Below are 19,907 nucleotides of genomic sequence, written 5' to 3'. Positions count from 1 at the left end.
AGGCTGAAGGAGGAGAGGCTGAAGGAGAGTGAGAGAGGAGACAGATGGAGAAGGAGAGAGAAAAGGACAGGCAGAGACTGAAGGAAGAGAAAGAGAGACAGGAGAAGGAGAAGGAGAGACATATAGAATTGGAGAGGGAGAGAGAAAATGAGAGGCAGAGGCTGAAGGAGAGGGAGGAGAAGGAGAGACAGGAGAGGGAAAGACAGATGGAGAGGGAGAGAGAAAGGGAGATGCTTAGGCTGAAGGAGGAGAGTGAGGAGAAGGAGAGACAGGTGGAGAGGGAGAGAGAAAGGGAAAGGCAGAGGCTGAAGGAGGAGAGCGAGGAGAAGGAGAGACAGATGGAGAAGGAGAGAGAAAAGGACAGGCAGAGGCTGAAGGAAGAGAAAGAGAGAAAGGAGAAGGAGAGACAGATAGAATTGGAGAGGGAAAGACAAAAGGAGAGGCAGAGGCTGAAGGAGAGGGAGGAGAAGGAGAGACAGGAGAGGGAAAGGCAGATGGAGTTGGAGAGGGAGAGAGAAAAGGAGAGGCAGAGGCTGAAGGAGGAGAGCGAGGAGAAGGAGAGACAGGAGAGGGAGAGAGAAAAGGAGAGGCAAAGGCTGAAGGAGGAGAGACAGGAGAGGGAGAGACATATGGAGAAGGAGAGAGAAAAGGACAGGCAGAGGCTGAAGGAAGAGAAAGAGAGACAGGAGAAGGAGAGACAGATAGAATTGGAGTGGGAGAGAGAAAATGAGAGGCAGAGGCTGAAGGAGAGGGAGGAGAAGGAGAGACAGGAGAGGGAAAGACAGATGGAGAGGGAGAGAGAAAGGGAGATGCTTAGGTTGAAGGAGGAGAGTGAGGAGAAGGAGAGACAGGTGGAGAGGGAGAGAGAAAAGGAGATGCAGAGGCTGAAGGAGGAGAAGGAGAGACAGGAGAGGGAGAGAGAAAGGGAAAGGCAGAGGCTGAAGGAGGAGAGCGAGGAGAAGGAGAGACAGATGGAGAAGGAGAGAGAAAAGGACAGGCAGAGGCTGAAGGAAGAGAAAGAGAGACAGGAGAAGGAGAGACAGATAGAATTGGAGAGGGAGAGAGAAAATGAGAGGCAGAGGCTGAAGGAGAGAGAGGAGAAGGAGAGACAGGAGAGGGAAAGACAGATGGAGTTAGAGAGGGAGAGAGATATTGAGAGGCAGAGGCTGAAGGAGAGAGAGGAGAAGGAGAGACAGGAGAGGGAAAGACAGATGGAGTTAGAGAGGGAGACAGAAAAGGAAAGGGAGAGGCAGAGGCTGAAGGAGGAGAGCGAGGAGAAGGAGAGACAGGAGAGAGAGAGACAGATGGAGAGGGAGAGAGAAAAGGGCAGGCAGAGACTGAAGGAAGAGAAAGAGAGACAGTTGAGGGCAGAGAAGGAGAGACATGAGAGGGAGGAAAAGGAGAGGGAGAGAGAGTTGTTGAGGGAGGAGGAGAGACAGGAGAGGGAGGAGAGGGAGCAGAAGGAGAGAGAAAGAGACAATCAGAGGCTGAAGGAGAAGGAGCAACAGGAGAGGAAGAGTGAGATGGAGTTGGTATTGGAGGGAGAAAAGCAGAAGGAAAGGGTGAGAGAAAACCTGTTGATGGATATGGAGAGGCAGAAGGAGCGAGAGATGGAGGAGAGGGTAAGAGAAGAGAGAGGGCTGGATCTCCCCGCTTACGAGGAGCCCATTGAGGCTGATTATGAAATATTCGATGCGGAGGAGGAGAGCCAGGCCAGAGCAGCTGCTGCCCTACAGGGGATGGATTGCTTCTGTCTGGGCTGTGGTTGTCTGCTCTCTGAGACTGACAGACTGTCTGGAGGACACCAGGATCATGAGGTCACCAGCGTGGAGACAGCCTACGAAGACATCAGGGTGAGTGACAAAGTTAGATGTTAGTGGATAGAGTACACTATTCACATCACCCCATGTCACAATTCAGGTAATAATTCATTATTGTGTCCCTTCTTGGAAACTTGTCTTGCTTCTTACACTCAACAGCACAGCATCACCACATTTAGTGCAATTATACATAAATGCATAAAACAATGTAAATCAGCACTATACAACTAGATACAACACTTGTGGATCATACCTGGGTTCAAATACTATTTCAGGAATTTCATTACTGTTAAATACATTTCAAAACAAAATAAATTTGAACAAGTACAGTGGGTGTTCACCCCTTTGAATTTGTTCACATTTTTGTTGTGTGACAAAGTGGGATTGAAATGGATTTAGTTGTGATTTTTTTGTCAACTACAAAGACCAGGGATCTTTTTGAAAGCTTCATAAAGAAGAGCAGTGATTGGTAAATGGATAACAATAACAAATCAGTCAATGATTCAAGTGTTTATTTCATATGACTGTTGGTTATTTGTGTTTATGGAGGGCTCATCTGCAAAAGAGACTGTGGTCTCAGCATGCCTTCCTGCTTAAATAAAGGTTGAATAAAATCCAATACATTTTAATATCTCTTTAAACATGGTCAAGTTAATAATTGTGCTGTGGATGATTTATTAAACCACCCAGACACAACAACGATAGAGTCGTCACTCTGAACTGAGCTGCAGGATGAGGCCATTGGTGATTTTAAAACAGCTACAGAGTTCAAGGGCTGTGAAGGGAGAAAACAGAGGATGGATCGACAGCATGGTAGTTACTCCACAATAATCGGCTAAATGACAGTGAAAATATAAAATGCTGAATTTAAAAATAAAAAACATGCAACAAGGCACTAAAATGAAACTGAAAAAAACATTAAACACGGCAAAGGAATCAACTTTTTTGGCCTTAAATACTGAGCCTTATGTTTGGGGCAAATCCAACACAACACATCACTAAGTAACTGCCTCCTTATTTAGAGGAATAGCTGCTTCCGTCTGCTTTACACCAGAGACTGGGAGAGGAATTCACCTATCTCCAGGACAATAACCTACAACACAAGGCTTTACACTTGGCTCATTGCGCTCTAGCTATCATGTTTCAGGTCATTTTATTTTATTTTCCTTTATTTAACAAGGCAAGTCAGTTAAGAACAAATTTGTATTTACATGATCTGTGTCGTAATATTAATTGAATCAGAAACACATTTGCATTGCTGGTTATAGACTAATGTTAGCTAGCTAACAATGAACCAAGTTGGTTTGCTTTAGCTACCTGCAGATTCATACTACAGCTATGACAATGTTTGTGTTGGTAGTGGTACGAGTTGGGATTATGCCAGTTCATTGTTTAGCAAGCTAGCTACATGTCTAAACAAAAGACAGATGATTACATGACTCATCAAGTTAGCCAGGTGTGTCTGGGTTTTTTTATGGTCATCTCTTGTATTTCATGAACATGTGTAGACAATAGTGTCCCTTCCACATAGCTACATGTGGCTGGGAGGTGGTTATAACATTTCCTTCACATGGCCCATCAATTTAGATTGGTGTGTCGGGTAAGCATCATCTAATAATTATAATGTATATTTATCTGGGCACTCTCTGTTTTTGAAATTGCTACTATGCAGTAACCATTTCACTGAACTATTTTCACCTTCTGTATTCTGTGCATGTGGCAAATAAACTTATATTGTATTTGATATAGTGTCTGTTTACCAGAAATGGTAATTTGAAGAACAACATGACCTGCAAAGTCAGATTACGATATAGGCCAAAGACTAGATAGTGTATTTTTACCTGAAGTTTTTCCTTATTGTTGGCTACTACTTTTACTACTTTTAGTCTGGAAATCGTTGGTTGTTTACTAAACAACTCACTCTGTTTAGCACATGGCCTCATGTGAATCCTTAAAGAGATGGGAGGGGTTAAGGCTCTAAGAGGGTGTGAACAATGCTGAATAGGTATAGACAAAGAAGAGCTCTCCAGTAGGTGTACCAAAACATTCAAGATACATTTTCTGGGTGATTTAAATATTGAAAAAGCTTCAAACTGTAACTTGTGCCTGCAACCTGGTTCAGGTTATCAGTCAACCTAACAGGGTAGTTACAAACAGGACATGAATGACGTCATAATCATGTATTGATCACATCTTTACTATTGATGCAGAAATTTGCTTTAAAGTAGTATCCAAATCCATCGGATGTAGTGATCATGTAGTGATCAGGAAAACCAAAGTTCCAAAGGCTGTGCCTAATATAGTGTCTACGAGGTCATACAATACGTTTTGTAGTGATTCCTATGTTGTTGATGTAAATCATATTTGTTGGTCTGTGGTGTGTAATGAGGAGCAACCAGATGCTGCACTTGACACATTTATGAAATTGCTTATTCCAGTTACTATTAAGCATGCACCCATTATTAAGAAAATGACAGCAAACACTGTTATATCCATGTGGATTGATGAGGAATTGGAAAATGTAATGGTCGAGAGGTATGAGGCAAAAGGAATGGCACATACTGTAAGAAATTATACTATGAAACCCTCCTGTACTCCCTGTTCACTCATGACTGCACGGCCAGGCACGACTCCAAAACCATCATTAAGTTTGCTGATAACAACAGTGGTAGAACTGATCACCAACAACGACGAGACAGCATATAGGGAGGAGGTCAGAGACCTGGCCGTGTGGTGCCAGGACAACAACCTCTCCCTCAACGTGATCAAGACTAAGGAGATGATTGTGGACTACAGGAAAAGGAGGACCGAGCACGCCCCCATTCTCATCGACTGGGCTGTAGTGGAGCAGGTTGAGAGCTTCAAGTTCCTTGGTGTCCACATCACCAACAAACTATCATGGTCCAAGCACACCAAGACAGTCGTGAAGAGGGAACAACAAAACCTTTTCCCCCTCAAGAGACTGAAAAGATTTGGCATGGGTCCTCAAATCGTCAAAAGGTTCTACAGCTGCACCATCGAGAGCATCCTGACTGGCTGCATCACTGCCTGGTATGGCACCTGCTCAGCCTCTGACCGCAAGGCACTACAGAGGGTAGTGCGTACGGCCAGTACATCACTGGGGCCAAGCTTCCTGCCATCCAGGGCTTCCATACTAGGCAGTGTCAGATGAAGGCCCTAAACATTGTCAAAGACTCCAGCCACCCTAGTCATAGACTGTTCTATCTGCTATCGCACTGTAAGCGGTATCGGAGGGCCAAGTCTAGGTCCAAGAGACTTCTAAACAGCTTCTACCCCCAAGCCATAAGACTAATCAAATGGCTACCCAGACTACTTGCATTGCCCCTCCCCCCTCCTGTACGCTGCTGCTACTCTCTGTTATTATTTATGCATAAGTTACTTTAATAACTCTACCCGACATGAATATATTACATAAATGACCTTGAATAACCGGTGCCCCTGCACATTGACTCTGTACCGGTACACCCTTGTATATAGCCTCTATTGTTATTTTACTGCTGCTCTTTAGTTATTTGTTACTTTATTTCTAATTTTGGTAGGTATTTCTCTAAAAACTGCATTGTTGGTTAAGGGCGTGTAAGTAAGCATTTCACTGTAAGGTCTACACCTGTTGTATTCGGTGCATGTGACAAATACAATTTGATTTGAAACAAAGATCAATTCTATTCTATAAAGATTGATAGAAAAAAGCTTTGGAGCACCTTAAATAAAAATTTGGACAGAAAGGCAAACTCAGTTCCATCATTCATTGAATCAGATGGCTCATTCATAACAAAACCCAATGATATTGTCAATTACTTAAATTATTTTTTTATTGGCATGACATGCCAGCAACAAATGCTGACATTTACACATACAAGTATAACTGATTTGAATTATGAAAGACAAGATTTGTAATTCTGTGAAGTGAGTGTGAAGTGAAGTGAGTGTGGAAGAGGTGAAAGAATGATTGTTGTCTATCAACAATGACAATCCACCGTGGTCTGACAACTTGGAGGGAAAATTATTGAGGATAATAGCGGACGATATTGCCACTCCTATTTGTCCATATTTTCAATCTAAGCCTACTATAAAGTGTGTGCCCTCAGGTCTGGAGGGAAGCAAAAGTAATTTTCTACCCAAGAATAGTAAAGCCCCCTTTACTGGCTCAAATAACCAACTTATCATCCTGTTACTAACCCTTAGTAAACATTTGGAAAAAAATGGCCAGTGTGTCTACAACACTATACACGTCAGCTAGTGAGTGAAATTACTGCAACAATTAACAAAGAGTGGCAGTTAGTTTCAGAATGGGTGGCAAGGAATAAATTAGTCCTAAAAAAAAAAGTAAAAGCACTGTATTTGGTACAAATCATTCACTAAACCCTAAACCTGAACTAAATTTTGTAATAAATAATGTGGAAATTGAGCAAGTTTAGGTGATTAAACTGCTTGGAGTAACCCTGGATTGTAAACTGTCATGGTCAAAACATGTTGATACAGCAGTAGCTAAAATGGTTTAGTAGTCTGTCCATAATAAAGCGCTATTCTGCATTTTTAACACTATCAACAAGGTAGGTCCTTCAGGCTCTAGTTTTTTCACACCTGGACTACTGTTCAGTCCTTTGGTCAGGTGCCACAAAGAGGGACCTAGGAAAATTACAATTGGCTCAGAACAGGGCAACACGCGCTGGCCCTTAACTGTACACGGAGAGTTAACATTAATAACTCATTAATATAAGAGCGACCTCAACTTACCAAAATTACGACCAGGAATATGACTTTCCCGAAGCGGATCCTTTGTTCAGACCACCACCCAGGACATTGGATCTAATTCCAGAGACCGACCCAAAACAATGTCGCCGCAGAAGAAGTAGACGGAGCAGCCTCCTGGTCAGGCTTCAAAGGCGTGCACACCGCCCACCGCTTCCGAGTATACTACTCGCCAATGTCCAGTCTCTCGACAACAAGGTGGACGATGTTAGGGCAAGGGTTGCCTTCCAGAGAGACATCAGAGATTGTAACATTCTCTGTTTCACGGAACAATTGGTCTCTTGGGATATGTTGTCGGAGTCGGTACAGCCACCGGGTTTCTTCATGCGTTGCACCGACAGAAATAAGCATCTCTCTGGGAAGAAGAAGAACGGGGGTGTATGCTACATGATTAACAACTAATGGTGTAACCATAACAACATACAGGAACTCAAGTCCTTCTGTTCACCTGACCTAGAATTCCTTACAATCAAATGCCGACCATATTATCTCCCTCGAGAATTCTCGTCAGTTATCATCACAGCTGTCATACCCCCTCAAGCAGGTACCATGACGGCCCTCAAGGAACTTCACTGGATACATATCCTGAGGCTGAATTTATTGTAGCTGGTGATTTTAACAAAGCAAATTTGAGAACGATGCTACCTAAATTCTAGCAGCATATTGATTGCAGCACTCGTGCGAGCAATACACTTGACCACTTCTACTCAAACATCCGCAATGCATACAAGGCCCAACCTCGCCCTCCCTTTGGCAAATCCGACCACGACTTCATCTTGCTCCTATCGTCCTATAGGCAGAAACTCAAACAGGATGTACCCGTGATTAGAACCATTCAGCGCTGGTCTGACCAATCGGATTCACCGCTTCAAGATTGTTTTGATCACGCGGACCTGGCAATGTTCCCGGGCACCCTCAGAGAATAACATCGATCTATACGCTGAGTGAGTTTATAAGGAAGTGCGTTGGAAATGTCGTACCCACTGTGACTATTAAAACCTACCCTAACCAAAAACCATAGATGGATGGCGGCATTCATGCAAAACTGAAAGCGCAAACCACCAGATTTAACTATGGAAAGAGGACTGGGAATATGGTCTAATATAAACAGTGTAGTTATTCCCTCCACAAGGCAATCAAACAGGTGAAATGTTGGAATAGGGACAAAGTGGAGTTGCAATTCAACGACTCAGGGAAGAGGCTCAGGCAATTACAGACAACAAAAAGAAAACCAGCAATTTCACGGACATTGACCTATGGCTTCTAGACAAGCTAAACACCTTCTTTGCCCACTTTGAGGACAATTCAGCACCACCGCCACTACCTGCCCCCCCCCCTCTCCCTCTCAAATAAAATCTAATTTGATTGTCACATACACGTTATTTGCAGATGTAGCAAAATGCTTGTTTTTCTAGCTCCGACAGTGCAGTAATATCTAACAAGTAATATCTAACAAATTACACAACATATACCCAATACACACAAATGGAAGTAGGAATGAATTAACCAGCATGGCTACCACAGCATTCTGCAGCGATACGCCATCCCATCTGGTTTGGGCTTAGTGGGACTATCATTTGTTTTTCAACAGGACAATGACTCAACACATCTCCAGGCTGTGTAAGGGCTATTTTTACCAAGAAGGAGAGTGATGGAGTACTGCATCAGATGACCTGGCCTCCACAATCACCCGACCACAACCCAATTGAGATGGTTTGGGATGAGTCGGATCGCAGAGTGAAGGATAAGAAGCCAACAAGTGCTCAGCATATGTTGGAACACCTTCAAGACTGTTGGAAAAGTATTCCAGGTGAAGCTGGTTGAGAGAATGCCAAGAGTTTGCAAAACTGTCATCAAGGCAAAGGTTGGCTATTTAAAGAATCTCAAATATAAAATATATTTTGATTTGTTTAACACTTTTTTTGGCTACTACATGATTCCATATATGTGATATTTCATAGTTTTGATGTCTTCACTATTATTCTACAATGTAGAAAATAGTAAAATAAAGAAAAACCCTTGAATGAGTAGGTTTTCTAAAACTTTTGACCAGTAGTGTATCTGGCATTACTCATCTCATGTATACGCTGTATACACTGTATACACACGTATACTATTCTACGGTATCTTAAGTCACTTAAGTGTGCCTTGAATTCTAAATAAATCACAAACAGTGTCACCAGCAATGCACCCCACAGCATAACACCTCATCCATGCTTTATGGTGGGAAATATACATGCGGAGATCATCTGTTCACTCACACCGCGTCTCACAAAGACATGATGGTTGGAACCAAAAATCTCCAATTTGGACTCCAGACCAAAGGACAAATTCCCACCGGTCTATTGTCCATTCCTCGTGTTTCTTGGCCCAAGCAAGTCTCTTCTTCTCATTGGTGTCCTTTAGTAGTAGTTTCTTTGCATCAATTCGACCATGAAGGCCTGATTCACACAGTCTCCTCTGAACAGTTGATGTTGAGATGTTTCTGTTAGTTGAACTCTGTGAAGCATTTACTGGGCTGAAATTTCTGAGGCTGGTAACTCTAATGGACTTATCCTCTGCAGCTCAGGGTCTTCCATTCCTGTGGCGGTCCTTATGAGAGCGAGTTTCATCATAGTGCTTGATGGTTTTTGCGACTGCACTTGAAGGAACTTTCAGACCTGTTAATTGAAATGCATTCCAGGTGACTACCTCATGAAGCTGGTCGAGAGAATGCCAAAAGTGTGCAAAGCAGTCATCAAGGCAACAGGTGGCTATTTGAAGAATCACAAATATTAAATATATTTACATTTTGTTTAACACTTTTTTGGTTACTACATGATTCCATATGTGTTATTTCATAGTGTTAATGTCTTCACTATTATTCTACAATGTAGAAAATAGTAAAAATAAAGAAAAACCCTTGAATGAGTAGGTTTTCTAAAATGTTTGACTGGCCGTGTATGTAAACATTATTTAAGTGACTGGTGTTCCATTTCTTAAAGTGGCCAGTGATTCCTAGTCTATGCCTATAGGCAGCAGCCTCTAATGTGCTAGTGATGGCTGTTTAACAGTCTAATGGCTTTGAGATAGAAGTTGTTTTTCAGTCTCTCGGTCCCAGCTTTGATGCACCTGTACTAACCTTGCCTTCTGGATGTTAGCGGGGTGAACAGGCAGTTTCTCAGGTGGTTATTGTCCTTGATGATATTTTTTGCCTTCCTGTGACATCGGGTGTTGTAGGTATCCTGGAGGGCAGGTGGTTTGCCCCTGGTGATGCGTTGTGCAGACTGCACCACCCTCTGGAGAGCCTTGCGGTTGTGGGCGGTGCAGTTGCCATATCAGGCGGTAATACAGCATGACAGGATGCTCTCAATTGTGCACCTGTAAAAGTTACTGAGGGTTTTCGGGGGCAAGCCACATTTTTCGGCCTCCTGAGGTTGAAGAGGCACTGTTGCACCTTCTTCACCACACTGTCTGTGTGTGTGGACCATTTCAGTTTGTCGGTGATATGAACACTGAGGAACTTAAAACTTTCCACCTTCTCCACTGCTGCCCTGTCGATTTGGATAGGGTGGTGCTCCCTTTGCTGTTTCCTGAAGTCCACGATCATCTCTTTTGTTTTGCTGATATTGAGTGAGAGGTTATTCTCCTGACACCACACTCTGAGGGCCCTCACCTCCTCCCTGTAGGCTGTCTCATTGTTGTTGGTAATCAAGCCTACCACTGTTGTGTCATCTGCAAACTTGTGTGCATGGCCACGCAGTCGTGGGTGAACGGAGTACAGGAGGGGGCTGAGAACGCACCCTTGTGGGGACCCAATGTTGAGGATCAGCGGTGTGGAGATGTTGTTTCCTACCTTCACCACCTGAGGGCAGCCCGTCAGGAAGTCCAGGACCCAGTTTCATTGGGCAAGGTTGAGACCCAGGGTCTCAAGCTTAATGATCAGTTTGGAGGGTACTATGGTGTTGAATGCTGAGCTGTTGTCAATGAACAGCATTCTTACATAGTTATTCCTCTTGTCCAGATGGGATAGGGCAGTGTGATGGCGATTGCATCGTCTGTGGACCTATTGGGGCGGTAAGCAAATTGAAGTGGGTCTAGGGTGACAGGTAGGGTGGGGGTGATATGATCCTTGACTAGACTCTCGGAGCACTTCATGACAGATGTGAGTGCTTCAGGGCGATAGTCATTTAGTTCAGTTACCTTGGCCACCATTGTTCCTGTTCCCAAGAAAGCTGTCTTGAAGCATGTGGGGACAGCAGACTGGGATTGGGATTGATTGAATATGTCCCAAAACACACCAGTCAGCTGGTCTGTGCATGCTCTGAGGACACAGCGAGGGATGCCGTCTGGGTTGGCACCCTTGTGAGGGTTAACACATTTAAATATTTTACTCACGTCGGCCACTGAGAAGGAGAGCCCACAGTCTTTGGCAATGGGCCACTATGTCGATGTCCGTGACAGGGCTGGTTTTCTTTTTGTAGTCCTTGATTGTCTGTAGTCCCTGCCACATACGTCTCGTGTTTGAGCCGTTGAATTGCGACTCTAGTTTGTCTCTATACTGACACTTTGGTTGTTTGTTTGCCTCACGGAAGGAATAACTACACTGTTTGTGTTCGGTCATATTTCCCTTGCCATGATTAAATGCGGTGGTACGTGCTTTCAACTTTACGTGAATGCTGCCATCAAGCCACGGTTTCTGGTTAGGGAAGGTTTTAATAGTCACAGTGGGTACAACATCTCCTATACACTTCCTTATGAACTCGCTCACCAAGTCAGCGTAAACGTCAATGTTATTATCTGAGGCTACCCGTAACATATTCCAGTCCATGTGAACGAAGCAATCTTGAAGCGTGCAATCCGATAGGTCAGACCAGTGTTGGATAGACTTAAGTACGTGCTCTTCCTGTTTTAGTTTCTGCCCATAGGAGGGGAGCAACAAGCTGGAGTCATGGTCAGATTTGCCAAAAGGAGGGTGGGGGAGGGCCTTGTAAGCATCGCGGAAGTTAGAGTAGCAATGGTCAAGCGTGTTACTCGCTCGTGTACCACAATTGATATTCTGATAGAATTTAGGTAGCCTTGTTCTCAAATTGGCTTTGTTAAAATCCCAAGCTACAATAAATGCAGCCTCAGGATATATGGTTTCCAGTTTGAATAAAGTTCAGTGAAATTTCTTGATGGCTGTCTTAGTATCCGCTTGCAGGGGGATATACACGGCTGTGACGATAACCGAGGAGAGTTCTCTTGGGAGATAATACGGTTGGCATTTGATTGTGAGGAATTCTATGTCAGGTGAACAAAAGGACTTCAGTTTCTGTATGTTGCTACAATTACACCATGAGTCGTTAATCATGAGGCATACACCCCCCGCCCTTCTTTTTACCGGAGAGATGTTAATTCCTGCCAGCGCAATGCACTGAAAATCCCGTTGGCTGTATGGACTCCGACAGCATGTCCCCACCTAGCCATGTTTCCGTGAAACAGAGTATGTTATAATCCTGGATATCTCTTTGGAAAGCAACTCTTGCCCTTATTTCATCGACTTTGTTAACTAGGGACTGGACATTTGTGAGTAATATACTAGGGAGCGGTAGGTGGTGTGTGCGTATCCGAAGTCTCACTAGAAGACCGCACCGGCACCCTCTCCTCCGGCGGCATTGTTTTGGGTTGGCCTCTGGAATCAGTTCAAATGCCCTGGGAGGTGCAGACAAAGGATCCGTTTTGGGAAAGTCGTATTCCTGATCGTAGTGCTTGTTGTGCTGGTAAGTTGACGTCTCTCTGATATCCAATATTTCTTCCCGGTTTTATGTAATAACACTTAAGGTTTTCTGGGCTAACAATGTAATAAATAATACATAAAAAAATATAAATACTGCACAGCTTCCTAAGGACTAGAAGCAAAGCTGCCATCTCTATCGGCGCCACCTTGGCACCATTTCAGCAGGGGCTTGAACCAGCAACTATTGTTTTGTGTCCCAAGTACATTTACATGGTCCTTACATATGGAGAGTTGAGCGACAAAGGGGAGAGACTGAATTATTTATTTTACAGTAGAGCAAAACCAACACTTTTATTGTGTTCACTGCATCTAAAACAGCCCATCCTTACAGTAGCCTGTATTGTATTTTCCTAGTTCAAGTTTTCCTTCAGTGTGTTTCTGTGCTCTGTTCATATTCCAGGAGAGGCTGAGTGAGTGGATCTCAGAACTGCAGGAGAGATCAGAGAACATTGAGGATCTGGTGTCAGAACTAGAGCTGGGATACAACACTGTAGAGGTAGGAGGAAAGACTGAACTTGCTATCTTCTCAAACTGAAGTAACTGTCTAATTGTGTGTTATTGAATGCGTGGAATAATGCATGTTCTAATGCAAAGTGTTACCACAAAACTTCCCTGCAGATTCTTTTCTGGCCTAACCCTTCTCTTTCAGTTTCTCTTCCAATGGACCAGTTTAGACTCAGTGTTCCTCTCCGTGTCACTGTACATTGTCCCTCTCTGTCCCCTGTCTCTCTCTTTCCCCTGTACCTCTCTCTGTCCCCTGTATCTCCTGATCTCTATGGTCCCAGGACCATTGCAGGGACAGTGAGGAGGTAATGGAGGCTCAGAATGAGGAGATGATGGCTCTGGTGATGGATCAGTACAACACCATGTCTCTGAGCATGGAGGAGGAAAAGAAGGCAAAGCTAGAGCAGCTTTACGACCAGATCGTCTCCTTCCAGGAGAGTATAGACCAGACCAAGGTCACACTGGACACCACCGCTAGAGAGGCAGATATAGACCCAGACACACAGGTGAGGGACACACACACACACAATACAGTGTAGTGCTAATTAGACTGCTAAAAGGCTAACTGAATAGCTAACAAAATGGCTACACAGACTGTCTGAGTTAACCTTTGTATTTTATTTCTCTATGCACACACACAGGGCCCTACACACTACACACACTGATAATCCAACACACGCAGAAACAACACTTCATAATTTGCTCACACACACATTATATGCAAATACATTTATACTGACTCTACACACACCCACTCATATACAATCATCATATACGCTGCTGCTACTCCGTTTATCATTTCTCCTGATGCCGTGTCACCTTACCCTTATACATCCTGTATCTATTGTACCTCTATCTATCCAGTATCCCTGCACACTGTAAATATGGTACTGGAAGTGACCCTTTATATATTATGCTTACTTAGTGCTCTTTTTCCCCCCTTATTTTTTATATCTCATGTGTTTTTGTTCTACCTTGTTATTTCTAGTATACATTGTTTTTGATTACTGCATTGTTGGGGTTAGAGCTTTGAACTAAAGGCATTTCACTGTACTTGTGTATGTGACAGAGAAACTTGAAACTACTGACAAATGCATCCTTCGTTAAGATAATCAGTTCTCAGAGGGTTGGATTAGTTATCAATTTCAGCCCGGGCCCGACAGGTTCGGGCCGGACATGTGTTTTCAAGAATTGATTTGGGCCAGGTTGGGCTCTAACTTTCCGCGACGTGTAAAAATATTTTTACTGCGCGTGCCTTTGTGACTGGCAGCACCTTGTCTCTCTTTTCCTCCTCCCTGTCAGCTGCAGGAGCAGGCACAATTGTGTATTGCGCTGTGCAGGGTGCTGAAACTGCTATCTGATAACAGCTATTAACTTGTTTCTTACTTGTTGTTTCTCTGTCTGAAAAGTCATGTTACTGAAATCCCTCATTTGTTGAGAGTGCAAAAACATTCCCTATTTGCTAATTGTGCCTTCCTTGCCATACTTCTTTCACTTAACACATTCATACACCTCTGACTGACCAACACAGTAGGGTCTGAACATAGGATACATCGGTTACAACAACTCTGTTATACAGTTATAACACATGTTATAGCGAATTGGATGCCAAACAGATGTGTGGATGTCATTCGACTTGGTTGTTCAAACAACGGGAGAATCAACTGCCATGTCAATTGCAAAGGATGCGAGGCTGTTCTACGTTATGACAGCAAGACGACAGGTACTTCTTCCCTGCAGCGCCATTTTGCACAATGCCGTGGCGCGACAGCCTACTCAGGCCAAGCTTTTATGTCAGCTTCAAAACGGTAACTCTCAAAGAAAACAAAACAGGCAGTGACAGACACATTTTTCAATTTTTGTTTCAAAGACGACAGGAGCTTATATATATGTGGGAGCCACTTATGGGAGAGTTTGTTCTACTCAGCCACAATACCGTCTCCGCCAGGTGCAAGAGGACAAAAAAGAAGAACTTACAGATAAGGTAAATGATATCCTGAAAGAGGGCACAGTGGGGATGACTATCGGAAGCTTAGTTAACTGACAACAATATGTCATTTCATAACTGAAGAGTTCCAGTTAATTGAAAGAAACTTGACCACGGCTGTGTGTCCAGCTGAAGACTCAACAACTGAGGAGAATATAAGGCGAGAGTTAGTGAAGCTGCTCATGACAAAGTTTGGCCTTGACACTATGTCACTGAGCAGAATTGTTGCGTGACTGACCAGGGCTCCAGCATCATTCTTGTCCTTCGGCAGTATCAGAGGCTGGACTGTCAGGACCACATACTAAACCTCGTGCTATGTCATGGTCTTGACGGAGTAGCACTGCTGAAACCCTCACCGCAGCAAAGATCCTGGTCAGGTAGGCTATATGATATAAGTAACATTTTTTAAATAAATATGACATGTTAGCCTAATTATTTTGTTCAACCATGTCATACCAACAATGTATTTAGAAATATAATTAATATCATAGAGCCTTACTATGTGGGCAATCTTATTTTGCCATGCACCGGTTTTGAAGGTTTATGATGTGTTAATCATACCTCTATCAGTTATGTCAAGAATTCTGGACTGGCTTCCTAACTCTCGAAGACCCTGCTTCAGATGGGAGATGCAAGATTTAGCACAGTCTACCTGACTTGCACTCTGTCCAGGACTTGTACAACGAAGTGCACGAAAATCTGGAGGCCTGTGGAGAAAATCGCAGCTGATGACCTGCAGTTTCTCTTGGAGTTCCTCAAGCTGTATTATGACGCACAGAAGGGACTGGAGGGGGACAAATACCCCACACTGAATCTTGTGTGTCTACAGACGAGTTGGTAGCAACAAAACCGACGCATGCACAACTATGGGGCTAAAACAGACAGGGTTGGCTTACATTGTTGATAACATGTAAACTATATTTTGCTTCCAATGGTTATTGAAAACATAAATAAAGTAGAGCAATGAGAAGTTGTTTCTCAAATACATCATTACAGTTGTTGGTTAGATTTGAGCCATATTAGCAAAACACCTCAAACAAGAACAAGACCAAATGAGCTGGAACAAGTCACTTATGATTCACCACATTCTTTGTCATTCCTTCCTTGTCATTGTTGCTAGCTATCTGGCCAACCAGAACCATAACAACACATGGCCTTCTGCCCCTTTTGAAGCGCATGTAACGTTTGCACCATGTTGTCAGCTAACCCATCTAGGGTCAGAGAGACTAAAGCATCACTGCCAGCTCAATGCGCAAGACTCACAACATCAGGCTGCAGTGTGACTACGACACAGTGAATGGTTGGAGAGGAAGGTGGACATCAAAGATCTACACAAGGTGGCAACATGTCTCTGGCCCAAGTTTAACCAGCTGAGGATGCTGCCCCCTCAAGACAGGCAAGATGTGATCATATGAGCACACTTCCACAGGCCACAGAGGATGACTTTAGTGCCACCCCCCGCCAAGAGAGCAGAGCTTGGCTTTTCAGAGTGGGAAAATGTCCACAGCAGAGAATGAAGAAGAGGATGATGAGGTGACAAAATACACTGTGAAGTGACCTGTGATGACGAATGACAGAGAGATGTTGGGATGGTGAAAGTCCAACAGCACAACATATCCACTGCTAGCCAAGTTAGTGAACGGGTGGTTAGCGTCCCAGCCACCAGCAGCGAAAGGATATTCAGCGTGGCAGGCCGGACCATCGACCCGAGGAGAACAAAGACATGTTCTTCTGTTGTGTTCTGTTGTCTTAATATTTAGGCCATAGGTATATAGCTAATAATATCCAGAACATGTATTTATACTTTACTTATGCAAGACTACATTTTTTATGTTATTGACTTGTTCTTCTGTTGTGTTCTCTTCTGTTGTCTTAATACTTAGGCCATAACTTAATTAGCTGGAACATTTCATTTATTATTTTCAAAATAAAAAGCTGTATTTTAAAGGCATGACTGACTGACTTGTACTTATATAGGCTGCATGAGACTGTTGGAGCTCACGGAATCAAACAAACACATAAAAACAGGCAACAGAAGTAGCATCTGTCTAATTTCTGAAGATACTGTATATATGGATGTTTTACACACTTTGAGTCCACATATAACAGTTGTTGATTATATTCAAGTTGGAGTTTCTCCCTCTCCTCACTTTACTTAGATAAGGCAAGGGCTTTTCCCTCTCATCACCTCACTCCGCTTGTTGCCGTCTCTGCCGTGTTGTTGTCAACACCAGTGTAAATTAATAGCCTACTGGTTAACTTTCGCAAAATAACAACATGGTCTAGGAAAAGGTTGGGCTGTTTTCTAGAAATCAGCCTTTTTTCGAGTTCGGGCCCATGACATTTTTGTGATGTCAGCTCATCGGGCTTGGGTCGGACCGGGCTTGAAGATTCAGGCCCATTGAGAACTAGGTTGAATTGGTGGAAGCAGTTGGATGGAAACCTTGCGGTTATTATTGTAGGTTATTATTGTATGTACCTAATGAAACCTCTTATCCACAGACATCCAAAGACATCTATATGAGGTAACTGCACTGTGTCAGCTGTACTCACAATACTGGATGTAAGCTATACTAGCATGATTATACAGCAAAGGACAAAATTCTTGTTTAGGTGTGTGTCGTCATTTTGTTGACTGGTGGGGTTGGTCATATTCAGAGTGTAATGACCACCAAGGTTTGGGTCAATTCCATTTAAATTCAGGAAGTATACTGAAATTCCAATACTCTTCAATTATTTTCAATGAGGAAAATGTGGAATTGGAATTTGGTTTACATTCTGAATTGACTGGATTTTAAACGGAATTGAGCCCAACCCTGGTGACCATGTTGATTGATTTAACATTCCAAGCAGCTGGTTCTGTTGATGGCATGTGACTGTGAGGTTTTGTTTCTAAGCTAACATTAAGTGCTGTAGGCAGGTACAGGTAACCGCGAAAATAAACAAAACACTTGAGTAAATGAGGGATACAAAGTACAGTGGGGCAAAAAAGTATTTAGTCAGCCACCAATTGTGCAAGTTCTCCCACTTAAAAAGATGAGAGAGGCCTGTAATTTTCATCATAGCAACACTTCAACTATGACAGACAAAATGAGACAAAAAAATCCAGAAAAATCACATTGTAGGATTTCTAATGAATTTATTTGCAAATTATGGTGGAAAATAAGTATTTGGTCACCTACAAACAAGCAAGATTTCTTGCTCTCACAGACCTGTAACTTCTTCTTTAAGAGGCTCCTCTGTCCTCCACTCGTTACATGTATTAATGGCACCTGTTTGAACTTGTTATCAGTAGTCCACAACCTCAAACAGTCACACTCCAAACTCCACTATGGCCAAGACCAAAGACCTGTCAAAGGACACCAGAAACAAAATTGTAAACCTGCACCAGGCTGGGAAGACTGAATCTGCAATAGGTAAGCAGCTTGGTTTGAAGAAATCAACTGTGGGAGCAATTATTAGGAAATGGAAGACATACAAGACCACTGATAATCTCCCTCGATCTGGGGCTCCCCGCAAGATCTCACCCCGTGGGGTCAAAATGATCACAAGAACGGTGAGCAAAAATCCCGGAACCACATGGGGGGACCTAGTGAATGACCTGCAGAGAGCTGGGACCAAAGTAACAAAGCCTACCATCAGTAACACACTACGCCACCAGGGACTCAAATCCTGCAGTGCCAGATGTGTCCCCCTGCTTAAGCCAGTACATGTCCAGGCCCGTCTGAAGTTTGCTAGAGAGCATTTGGATGATCCAGAAGAAGATTGGGAGAATGTCATATGGTCAGATGAAACCAAAATATAAATTTTGGGTAAAAACTCAACTTGTCGTGTTTGGAGGATAAAGAATGCTGAGTTGCATCCAAAGAACACCATACCTACTGTGAAGCATGGGTGTGGAAACATCATGCTATGGGGCTGTTTTTCTGCAAAGGGACCAGGACGTGTAAAGGAAAGAATGAATGGGGCCATGTATTGTGATATTTTGAGTGAAAACCTCCTTCCATCAGCAAGGGCATTGAAGATGAAACATGGCTGGGTCTTTCAGCATGACAATGATCCCAAGCACACCGCCCGGGCAACAAAGGAGTGGCTTCGTAAGAAGCATTTCAAGGTCCTGGAGTGGCCTAGCCAGTCGCAAGATTTCAACCCCATAGAAAATCTCAAAACATCACTGCTGTAGAGGAGATCTGTATGGAGGAATGGGCCAAAATACCAGCAACAGTGTGTGAAAACCTTATGAAGACTTATTGACCTTATGAAAACGTTTGACCTCTGTCGTTGCCAACAAAGGGTATATAACAAAGTATTGAGATAAACTTTTGTTATTGACCAAATACTTATTTTCCACCATAATTTGCAAATAAATTCATTAAAAATCCTACAATGTGATTTTCTGGATTTTTTTTCTCATTTTGTCTGTCATAGTTGACGTGTACCTATGATGAAAATTACAGACCTCTCATCTTTTTAAGTGGGAGAACTTTGGTGGCACAATTGGTGGCTGACTAAATACTTTTTTTTTTGCCCCACTGTATATTGACAGCAGGTGCTTCCACACAGGTGTGGTTCTGGAGTTAATCAAGTAATTAACATCCCATCATGCTTAGGGTCATGTATAAAAATGCCCAGTTTACCCATCATTTTGGCTACCATGACTACAAGAAGAGATCTCAGTGACTTTGAAAAAGAGGTCGCAAAGGAGTATACAGGGTTTAAAATGTGTGTGTGTCTCAGTCACCAAATCTCAACCCAATTGAACACTTATGGGAGATTCTGGAGTGTCGCCTGAGACAGCGTTTTCCACCACCATCAACAAAATGGTGTTGCATCCCTCCAATAGAGTTCCAGACACTTGTAGAATCTATGCCAAGATGCATTGAAGCTGTTCAACGCCCGAGTAAGATTACTTTATGTTGGTGTTTCCTTTATTTTGGCAGTTACCTGTTTGTCTCTGGCAATGGGTCTCACACACACTAGCAATGTGCATGCCCTGCCCACCTGAGGTCTTTGGCAGCAATCTATTTCCTGTGTTTGAGGGGTGCAAAATCCACTTGTCACTTAA

At 43.2% G+C, this 19,907-nt stretch overlaps 1 protein-coding gene across 3 annotated transcripts in view; it reads left to right on the top strand.

The window, feature by feature from the left end:
* Positions 1 to 19,907, top strand: part of cmya5 (cardiomyopathy associated 5) — a 61,053-nt gene that overhangs the window by 13,257 nt on the left and 27,889 nt on the right. For 2 of the 3 annotated variants that reach the window (XR_010456569.1, XM_064974711.1), the window contains exons 3-5: positions 45 to 1,853; positions 12,752 to 12,847; positions 13,137 to 13,361. Coding sequence is in view for 2 of the 3 variants with exons in the window: in XM_064974711.1 (XP_064830783.1) it covers positions 45 to 1,853; positions 12,752 to 12,847; positions 13,137 to 13,361 (2,130 nt within the window). In the remaining variant the exon portion in view is untranslated. Of the gene's footprint in view, positions 1 to 44; positions 1,854 to 12,751; positions 12,848 to 13,136; positions 13,362 to 17,344; positions 17,368 to 19,907 lie in introns of all 3 variants that reach the window. The other variant, XM_064974699.1, reaches the window with a different exon arrangement.

Source organism: Oncorhynchus masou, chromosome 1, assembly GCF_036934945.1.
Source record: "Oncorhynchus masou masou isolate Uvic2021 chromosome 1, UVic_Omas_1.1, whole genome shotgun sequence".
In the NCBI taxonomy this organism is placed as follows: Eukaryota; Metazoa; Chordata; class Actinopteri; order Salmoniformes; family Salmonidae; genus Oncorhynchus; species Oncorhynchus masou.
Note: the sequence above shows the minus strand (reverse complement) of the source record. Positions and strands in the feature narration are given on the sequence as shown.